General features: G+C 40.0%; 1 protein-coding gene across 1 annotated transcript; it reads right to left on the reverse strand.

Annotated features, from left to right (window-relative positions):
* Nucleotides 1-989: 989 nt before the first annotated feature.
* tmem98 (transmembrane protein 98) lies at nucleotides 990-3,493 on the reverse strand (the record flags this gene model as incomplete). Its single annotated transcript, XM_079233166.1, has 6 exons — nucleotides 3,360-3,493; nucleotides 2,521-2,652; nucleotides 1,899-1,932; nucleotides 1,688-1,803; nucleotides 1,549-1,608; nucleotides 990-1,191 (listed from the first exon to the last, which is right to left on the reverse strand). The coding sequence occupies exons 1-6, from the start codon at nucleotides 3,488-3,490 to the stop codon at nucleotides 990-992; spliced, it is 675 nt and encodes a 224-aa protein (XP_079089292.1). The 5' UTR covers nucleotides 3,491-3,493.
* Between the last annotated feature and the right edge of the window lie 7,201 nt (nucleotides 3,494-10,694).

The following is a 10,694-nucleotide window of genomic DNA, read 5'->3' on the forward strand; positions in this document are numbered from 1 at the left end:
CATGCTGTGGGGTAAATTAATATCTGTGCCGATTCAAGGCAAAAGTAGTCTTCACAATGGTGGAACTGCTGATGGTGCTTGAGGAAAGGGCCGGGGATCACCAAAGTGGATAGGCTTCATCCTCTGGGAACCATGAATGTCTGTCCAAACGTTTGTGCTAATCCATCAAGTAGCTGATGACATACTTCGGTGTGGCCCAAAGTGGTTCTTCTACTTCGATAACAGCCTCAATTAATCATAATATAATGCAGCAATCGGACAAAAGGGAATTACTCAACTGGGAAAAACAACTCTTACTCTGCTGCTGATGTGGCTAAAACAACTGCCGTTATGTGGTTACAACTCACAGACCGCCTATTTCTAACGGCGTAAGAGTATCTGAGGGATGTTTTACCACATCCACAAGTCTGACTGACCCGACAAATTGTAAATAAGTCGGGTTAGTCTTCCATTGGTCCACTGAGCTGGAACCCCTTTGGGTTCACTGGCTAACTGGATGTTATTTTCCACAGAATGGATTAGCTGACTAAGCCTCCATGTGACTGCAGTGCTGGCGAGATTGGATTTAGGCCCACTGCTGGGTGATGGCGTACCAGAGAATTTCTTTTTCTGCAGTTTAAGCAGACCAAGTCTATAAAAGAAAAGATCTGCTGTATGGTAACACACATAACCTCACCTGTATCTGAATGCGTGACATCTACTATGTTGCTGTAGTGAATGCAGATCGATTTCCAGCACTTTTTGGTAAAAAAAAAAAAATGATAGAAGAAACAATTTCCAAGGTTTCGTTTTTATGCGAGATGCGAAAATGAGGGACGGAGTCAAGTCCCTGCATCCATCAGCACAGCGGTCAGAGATGTCCTTGGTAATTTGGACTGGATGAGTTGGATAAGTGTGCCTTTTCAACACTGTCTAGCAGAATATGTGCCTGTTAAGTGTCAACTGAGTACAGAAGCACATGGATAACATGGACATATTGTATTGTATGTCTAGATGGCCTGTTCTCTCTGTAGGTCTGCTCCAAGTAGGCTTCGATACGGTTCGGAGGCCAGCGCTGCCTCGCGCAAAACCACCATGTGATCTTCGGCCGCGTTGAGCGACTGGTCGATCCAGTCCATACTGCCAGACATGTGACAGGCGTTGCGTGTGACCAGCACCAGGTGGCTGACTGAGAGGAGGAGAGCGGTGGCCCTGAAGAGAAAGAAAAGGACAAAAGGATTAATATTAAAGCACTTATTCCCAAAAAGCTTTAAAAATGAAGCAAAAAGCGGCTTAGAAGGGGTCTGATGGAGCTGATGGAAATAAGACGGCACATAAAGATTGCATGCCTTATATTCAATTTGATGCTGAAAAATGTTGAGTTGCTGTGACACTTTGGATTACTGTCACTATCTCTGCATATGTCAGCAGTTAATATATTACAGATAAATCAAGTCGTGTGGTTGCTCCTCTCGGCTCTTACAAATCCATCAGAGTCTTTAGATTACGCTGTCAGTCAGACGAAAAAAGCTCCTTTAACTTAAATGATGGGACAACAAATGTGATTACCTGGCATCCAGGAGGATGGGGTCCAGAGGAGGGTACATGGACCTGACCACGTCGTCCACCCTGTGAGGAGACGGGACAGTGAGGTTTTAGACCGAGTCAGTCACGTGTCTGAGAGTTGTGTAAAGATCTAATACTATACCGAGGGCTGATGCGTTTGGCCACACTGATGATGTCACTGAGGCTGGCCGGTGCTTTGACCTTTGCCCCTGAACCCATTGTCATGGCAACCAGCTTTTCAGTCAAAGTGTGGCAGATCTGTGCGTGGAAGTGATATGTGTTAGAATCAGTGGATAACAATATAGACAAAAAGCACTAGTAAGATGAAAGACACCAGTAAGAAATGAAGTTACCTTCAGGATTGAGATGCAGTGAGAGACCAATCCACTGTGGAGAAAAGAAATGACAGAATTAGTCTAGAAGTACCTAGATATTAAAGTAGCAATACTAACATGTATAAAGACTTTAAGAGTAAAAGTCTTGCACTCACAATGTTGAGAAAAAGTACAAAAAAATATTTAAATGGAAATATACTTAAAGTACCAAAAGTCAAAATAATTGTGACGCAGATTGATCAATTTCACAAAAAATTATCAAAATTCTCGGCATTATATTAATTGATGCATTTGTGTGTACGTTGCTTTAATGTTACATGTTAAAGGTGGGGCTTTATCTCTCTTATACATCCCCTGGGGATAAATAGTCTTCTCTTAACCTCTAATAATAGACCACATTTTATTTGTTGAATATATTTTGTACTATTAATCTGAATGCTCAAATTAACTTTAGTTATCAAATAAATGTAGTGCATTTAGGAGTACTATTTGTACAAGTATCTCAAAATTGTACTTAAGTATAGTACTTGAGAACATGCACTTAGTTATTTACTTAGTTAGTGGTAGCATTGGGAGAGGTCACTTAAACGTCTGAAACGTTAAACTAATGTCACGCTATAGCGGCACCAGTAAGACGTACGAGGCGTCCTCGATCCAGTCCTCGTTCTCCAAGATGGCCTCAATGTGAGGGTTGGTGATGACCACATCGTCCAGCTCCAGCTCCGACTGCTCACTCTGGGTCTCCATGGCTCCAATCAGATCCACCGTGGGTCTGTAAAACAGAACAGCGAAAGCAGAGGAAGCGAGGCTGGGTTACCAACCAGAAAGTCACAGTTCCATTATATTTAGATTGGCTGTGGTGAGTTGATTGGTTGCACCAGTAAAGCAGGTTTTAATGGCGATAGTTCAGTTTTTGCCCTGTAGTCTAAAGGGGTTCAATGGATGTGTCCTCTGCTGTACTCATTTGAGCATGTTACATATACACATTTGGTGGGACATGAGGGAATGAATTAGGGTCTAATATGGCAAATGTTTTTCCTGGTAGGTTGTGGAAATCAATATTCAGGATGATTTGTGACCTTTTATTAGGAGCAATTTAAAACAATACATGAAAATAAAGCTAGAAACCTTTGGTTGAACATATAGTAACTAATCAGTGTAAAGGGAATCAATAGGATGGAAAGACATTGGAGAAAAATATATATTAAATTAAATTCCAACTGAGGTTGAGAAGTACGTAAATGGAGCGCCCCCGTGACCTTTGTTGCATCTCTTTCCCTTGTTTCCTGGCATTTCTCTACTAAAAAGTAATGCTAAACTATTGTAATACTAACCCTTATTGTACAGTTTAAAACAGCTGTGCAGGGAACGACCAAAATAACCAATATTGTATACTTTGTACTACATTTTAGGCGCTTAAACTCTGATATAAGTTATAACACTGATACAGACGGAGAGGCTTCGTATTGCTTCACTGACTTGGAGTCGAAGGGGTGCAGCAGGTCGTGAGGATGGCAGTAGCGGTGTCTGCACACCACCACCAGGGCAAAGAAGGAGGCCAGGAAAATGGTGGCCAACACCCCAATGGCCACGATCACCACTGTCTCCATGGCGACTCCAGCTCCCACAGCGGCTGCAGCCAGTGACTCGGTCAAGAGGAAGAAAGTCCAAATCAGGGTCGGCTGATTGTCCGAGCTCTATTATGGACGGCGGCTCATCTGTCGAGAAGAGTAATTGGTAGTTTCAGTCTGATTGGGCGACATCAAACCAGAGACGAGTGCAGTTATTACGGTACTTGAGGATATTTCTGCAAGACATTTCCTTGATTTGAAGGCACCTCTGAACCAATGGAGGGGAGAATACAGTACAATCAGCAGTGTTTTGACTGTTTCTAAATGTGGCACACCTTCGACTCACATACAACTGATCTTTATCTGAGTAGCCATACACAAAAAGCTGAAGTGCACCTGTTCTTTGTTTGCACTTCATGCAGCATAATGAGAACAGTATATTTGCTTTACGGATACTTTTTTTTTTGCCAAATCAGATTTGGGGAAACTACAATCCACAACAAACACTCTACTGATTCTATTGGATTGTAACAACCAGCCACATAATCAAAAACCTTAAAATTGTGACGATTTCCTGTTCCTCCTCACATTGATTTGCCCGAAAAACACACACATCTAAACCCTCAAATACAGTAATACACAGTAATAGCCTCTAGAACAAAACTTTCAAGAACTTTGTCCTCTTACCATCTGATGTTTTCAGTCCCGGCTGAAGTACTTTTGGATTATCTGCAGTTTAATTTCGGTGACATGTTCCCACATTTAGCCTCTCTGGGAGAGTGTAAAGTGTACCTGCTCTCTGCCCGGTCCCGCCAATCATTAACCCGTCCTGCCCCACCTTGTCATTTTCCTGGGATGTGAGTAAACTCTCTGGAGGACAGCTGTCATTGGCTAACCAGACAGCTCTTGAGGTAAAGTAGAGTATAATTCCTTTGTGTTTAGGCATGCCATTTACAAAGCAAAGAGACGTAGTTGTGTGTGCTGTTACATGACCACAGGGCAGCTGAACTTTCAACATTACAACATTGTAAATCTGCATTTTTTTGCCCGGATGATTACGTGAGATTCTGCCATGGAATGCTGTAATTCTTTAATCAGATTATTTTGTGTTACACTCTCCGTATCACACAGAGCGTTCTCCTGTCTCTCTGTTGCCCAAAGCCTTTCTGACTCCCTTTTCTTTTCTAGAAATCCCTCCGCTAAAATAAAACACTCACAAAGGCAAATGAAGTGACTGGAGGTAGTTTAGTACACAGTAAAGGACTTCTTTTTTTCAGGGAAACATTGGCCCTAAAGTCTAAGCCTTAATGCTCATTAAGTACATACTGCTACTCTTTAACTTGTGGAAAGTAACTAAGAACACTTACTTACTGCTTTTTACTTTTTTTTTATGTCCATTTTCAGCTACTTTATAGTTATTTGTCACAATATTCAAGGGGGAATATTGTACTTGTTTACTTTTTATGCCACTACATTTATCTGACTGGCAGTTTGAATAACTTTTCACAGCAATATTTTACACACAACACGTATGATGAGTTATTAAGATATGCGCCATCACATTGAAAGATAGAGTTACTGTGCATTGCAGAGTCAGATTTGACATAAACCTCCTTATGATCTGCTTAATATTAGAAAGTCCCTGTTCTGCCTGAAGAGATGTGCAATGTGGCGGAGATAAACAAAAGAGATGATGAATAAAAGCGTGTCCAACTTAAATTATACCTCACCATGTTCATTACTCCTCCTCAGTTGTACCAGAATGGACACAAGCATGCGCGCGCGCGGTAACACAAACGCACAATTAATTATTCGCTTTATTTCACAAATACCTACAGTATCGGCACTCGTGCATCACAATCATCAAATATGTAACTTTTAATAAAAGTCTGCTAAACATGCATAAAGTTAACACTTTTCAATTGATCGAAGCACAAAGACAATTGATTACTTACCGAAACATTTTTCCCTTAACGTTGGATTTCTTTTAGGGGACAAAATACTTTTCTCTCAGCCAGCAGACGCACGGAGACGGCGCCGACATCTCCAAATCTGGGGCGTGAACGCGCACGGCGGCGCTGAAGCTGTCGGTGAGTGACTGATGATCAAACTTCCCTTCCTTTTCCGTAGAAACCTCCCGGCGCGCGCACGCCCGCTCTAGCTTTTTCTCCGCGTGGTAGTGGGTGCACGCTCCTCTCGAGATTGATGTTGGAGCCGCGTGCAGAAAGCGCGTTCTCGCTTCCATGTTCGTTCCTGCTAAAGGTGATATGCGAATATATGAACCGAGACACGAACACACGAGTGGGTACAGCTAACGCCAGGTGGCGTGCGCTAACCGCCATATTGTTTGCTTCTCAACGTGTGGTTGAAGGCGAAGACGTGACGATTGTGAATGTTTCTGTTGTGTGATGAAGCCCCACGTGGAGTGTGTGTGTAGGTGACTGTGCTACTACTATTAGTGGTGGAAGAAGTAACGTTATACACATGTTATACTTCAGTAAATGCAGCAATACTGCTCTAGGTCCTGCATTCAAAATGTTTACTGAAGTACAAAATAGCTAAATGCACTTGAAAGTATTAAAGTAAAATTACTTCTTGGACAAAATGGTCCCATTCAGATATATCTATATATCTATATATCTATAGATATATATATGTAATTATATATATATATATATATATATATATATATATATATATATATATATATATATAATTACATATATATATCTATATATATATTATTACATATATATATCTATATACATATAGATATGTATATATATATATCTATACATATATATATATATATATGTATAGATATATATGTATATATATGTATATATAGATATATATATATATAATTACATATATCATATTATTATAATTATATAATATTATTGGCAGTGGTGGAAGAAGTACTCCAATATTTTAAGTGAAAAATAAGAAAACCAAGTAAAAATCATCATCAATCATAATAATTATTGTATCTGGTAAAGACATGGCTAATTTTAACACATGTATACTGGCAGGTAGCTTAATCTTCACTAATGCATCATCGTTTATATTTTGTAATACTAATCTAAATATGCAAAGTAATTAATAACTAAAGGTAAATAAGTAGAAAATGCAATATTTGTATCTGAAACGTAGGCGAGATGAAGAGTATATAAAGTACTATTATTAAGGAATTACTAAAGTACTGTACAAGTACCTCAAAATAATACTTAATAGCAGTGCTTCAGTAATTGTACTTGGTTACCTTACACCACTGATTATTACAATATCATTATTGATGCTGTATATGAATCAGTGGACTTACGGGAATCTTTTGGCAGAAATCAATTATAATATTCATAACTGTGTTTTCATTTGTGTATGATGACCTAAAACTAAGAATCTTTTATTTGTAAACTGAGAATGAGCCCTGCATATATACATGGTATGCTCTTCCGTGAAGTCAGCCTGCACTGCTAAGTTTTCTACAGAAGCCCAGAACGGTCAAACCAAACACTGGCTTTTATGTCACCTGCAGGGCCACCGTAGTTCTCCGACACACTTGGAGAGAGAGTAGAGTAATGAGCGGACAAATTCAGGAAGTTGCAATCTGCAACCTCACCGCTACTAGCCACTCAAGTCCACACACTGGTCCTTATATTCATAAATTGATCAAATTGAAATGTTTACATCAACAATTCCATGTCAACAGAGCAGATTGCATCAGCCGATACTGTTATAACCAAAAGCTCCAGAACTAAATAGATTGTTGACAACTATATTCATAAAAAAATCCAAACTAGAAAGGAAAAGAAAAGAAGTGAATGTGATCTGGTTGGCATGCAAGTGATGTTTCAATATAAATCAGCCTGGTGTTGATCTGATGTTCCTTCAACTTTGCAGAGCACTGCACCATCAGTCCACAGAGGGACGAGCTGCTGCTTCACATGACAAACATGCAGGAGGAATTTACAATATACAACTTTAAACAGGTGCTCGCATGCACAGTTTGGTGCTTTTTCTCATACATTGATGCCCTACATTCACTTTCCCCTGCGTCTTTCTCTTTGCTAGAGCAAATCCACGCCACCTGCAGAGACAATGATCCCTGGACTGAATCCAGCATAAAAGCAGGGTACCTCGGCGCGGAGCCTGCAAAAGCTGGTTAATGTTTGAGCGGTCCTGCCAATCACTGCGATGCATCATTAGGTGCGTCTGTGCAGGATTCTGGAAACACGTCTTTGAAGTTTTAGAATAGATCCAAGAGTAAAAAATGGATTTAACAACGTGAGATTGGGTGAAGGACAGAAGTATAGATTCTCAAAGTTTCACTGAAACACCACGTCAACTCAAAATCATCACCAGCACGATGAATTATTTCTGTATTTGCTGCTCACACAGACATCCACCGTTTCATCCACTTTGTCTAAGGACAGTTAGATACCTTTCTTCTTATGTCACTGTTCTCCAACATCTTTAAAAAAAACATTATTAAGTCTCCACTACTGGACTCTGCTCACCTGTGTAGTTCTTATTGTTCATCAAACGTTGCTGTGGCACCAGTTAACCAGCAGCTGAGTGTTATCCCGTTGCTATATTGAGCAGCAGCAGAGCTAATCAGCTGCTAACAGTCGATTCCTCCTGAGAGTCAACCTGCCGAGCTATAATTGAACTATTAACTGTCCTTGATGCTACTGAGGTGGCTGTCAGGAGAAAAGGAGCTGTGAGGAATGTCTCTACGTTATTTAGTGCACAGTTTATTCCCGGTAAATTGTTTAGTTTTTCTTTCATTCCCCAGGCTGTAGAAAATAAGAACCCAAATCAGCTAATACCCAGGTCACGAAAGCTTTTTGGTTCACAAAGTGTTTTTCCCACGGACACACAGGATGTGATGCGTTTGACACTTTGACACTTTTGGCAGCAGCAATTGTTTGAATCAGCAACTGTGAGGATTTGATAATTAGCATGAATGAACAGCTAAGACTGCTGGGAAATGCAAAGGTGAAACATCAAAACCATGTTAACCACCAAAGCTCTCACTCTAATATAGTAAACAGAGTAAATAAACAACCAATAATAGAACAAAATAAACACAAATGCTTCATTATGCTGTTGCACCTCCTTTTTTATTGTTATAAGATATATAGTTGTCCTCTGGTTGTGGGAACAAGTGGAGTTTTCTGAAGTTACCTCTTGAATCTGTTGTTTCACTGCATGTTTACAGAAGCAGCCATTAGTATGTCGACATGTTTACCCACTGGCTATAATTGAAGCCAATGGATTGTATCGTAACAGAAATGTCCACCTGTTGTCTCCTCCAGAGACGATGAAACTGATGTGCCAGCTGCTGAGAACTGCAGTCGACAGGAGGTAGGAAATGGTGCATGGTTTCCCAACAGCTCTTCTTTATTTCATTCCCCATCATTCTAGACATGCTCTTCACATCATGGACGGATTCGTGACACTGAGTTAGTTCATATCTATGTAATTTGCTCTTAAACACTAAACAGAAATGAAACAGAAAACTATGTGTTCTTAGTTATTGGAATTTGGATCTGTCTGTCTATTATGACTGATCAATGTGGTGGGAGGAAGTGGGTTTGTTTACAGTCCCAGTGGCCTTTCATGGCATCTGTGGCCTTGTTGTGCAGCTCTGCATGCAGCAGAGGAGTTAACACATACAAGTGTGTGTATATGTGAAGGGACTTTCTTTAACAGATGGCTGAGGGTGGCCTTCGAGAAGCTGCAGATCTGGAGCAGCACTCTGATGATTTATCTATTTCCTGCTGTCTCTTAATCAGAAACAGTGGGACACATTCTTCACCATCGGTCCTTGACGACAGTCTTTGCGTTCGATGCCAGTTGTTGACAGAGTTGCAGGCGGACACAAATGCACTTCCCTCCGCCTGCCTGGCAGGTGTGATCATTTAAGTGGAAAATCAATCAACTTTAGCAATTTCTTGCTAAAGTTGACATTATTTTGATAACTAGGATTGTGATTAAATTCAATGTTTTTATAAACAGCTGTATATATCAAAGGTATGGTTCAGCCTCGAGATCTAATCAAGTTTTTTTTTTTCCTTTTTTTTAATCTCATATTTTCAGTCTTTACTTTGACAGAGCAGAGACTGAAAAACGTTTGCTTGAAAATAGAAATGTAGAAATTGTTTTCATCTCCTCTAAAAATATATTGGAAAACATTACCGGCCAGTCTGCAGAGAGAATTGTTGCCAGAGCCCATGTACCCCCGATTGTATTCTCCATGCCCATCTTATGTGTTTTGCGTGGGTGGTAATGCTTCACAGATTTGAGAAAAAAAAAAAAAGATGTTTTGTTTTCTCTGTTTTATCAGCACTCTGGAGCTGGAGGCAAACCATGACAACACCATCTGTATCAGAGATGCTAGAGAGGAACAGACAACCCATAAATGTTGGTAAAGAAGCATTACTCTCAAAGATGTGGTCCAAGGCAAAGATAAGAAAACAGTACAAACCCCAATAAACACAAACTGGTATAAGAAATATATGTTTGATTCTGAGTTTGGTTTGTTTTAGACCTAAACTCACAAGCCACCACCTGAAGAGATCTGGGAGTAGTTCCTTTGTAGCTCGTTACCGTAGATTGATCTGTGTTTTGTGCATAAGAATCATCACCTCTCTCTCCGCTTTGTACAGTTTGTCAACTTGTGATTTGTAACACAACTATTTCATGCAGCTGCATTAGGTTGAATGAGCATGCATTTAGACAAAACTCAGCATGGCTGCCACAAATGGCTGTAATATTGTGAACCAATTTCTTAATAATTCAATGAGAAACGATTCTAGTGTAGTGTGAGTGTAGATGTGTGGTGGTCCGGGAGAGCTGCAGAATGTGACTGGGGAGAAAGTTGGGCTCTCTCAGCCGGCAGCCACTGTGACCTGAATCTAGATTTGCATCAGACATGGCAGAAATAGATGGATAGATGAAGTGAACAATGTCTTGCAGAAAAGTGGGAGTTCTTAACAAGAGTAATTGTTTTCTAAATAAATACTTGGTGGATCCACCAAGCCTTTTGGGACCCTAAAAATGATGATTAGATAACCCAAATCTCTAAATTTGGTATATTATCTTTAAAATTGCTAGTTCTAATCACAAAAGTAACAGAGACTAAATATTCTTAGTAGATTTCCCATATTTTGCATAGCACCGCACATTTTAATTATCAAAAAATTAGTTCAAGAGCTTCTTGGTGACCCAAGTCCCTAAA

This window comes from Taurulus bubalis, assembly GCF_910589615.1.
Source record: "Taurulus bubalis genome assembly, chromosome: 17".
NCBI lineage: Eukaryota > Metazoa > Chordata > Actinopteri > Perciformes > Cottidae > Taurulus > Taurulus bubalis.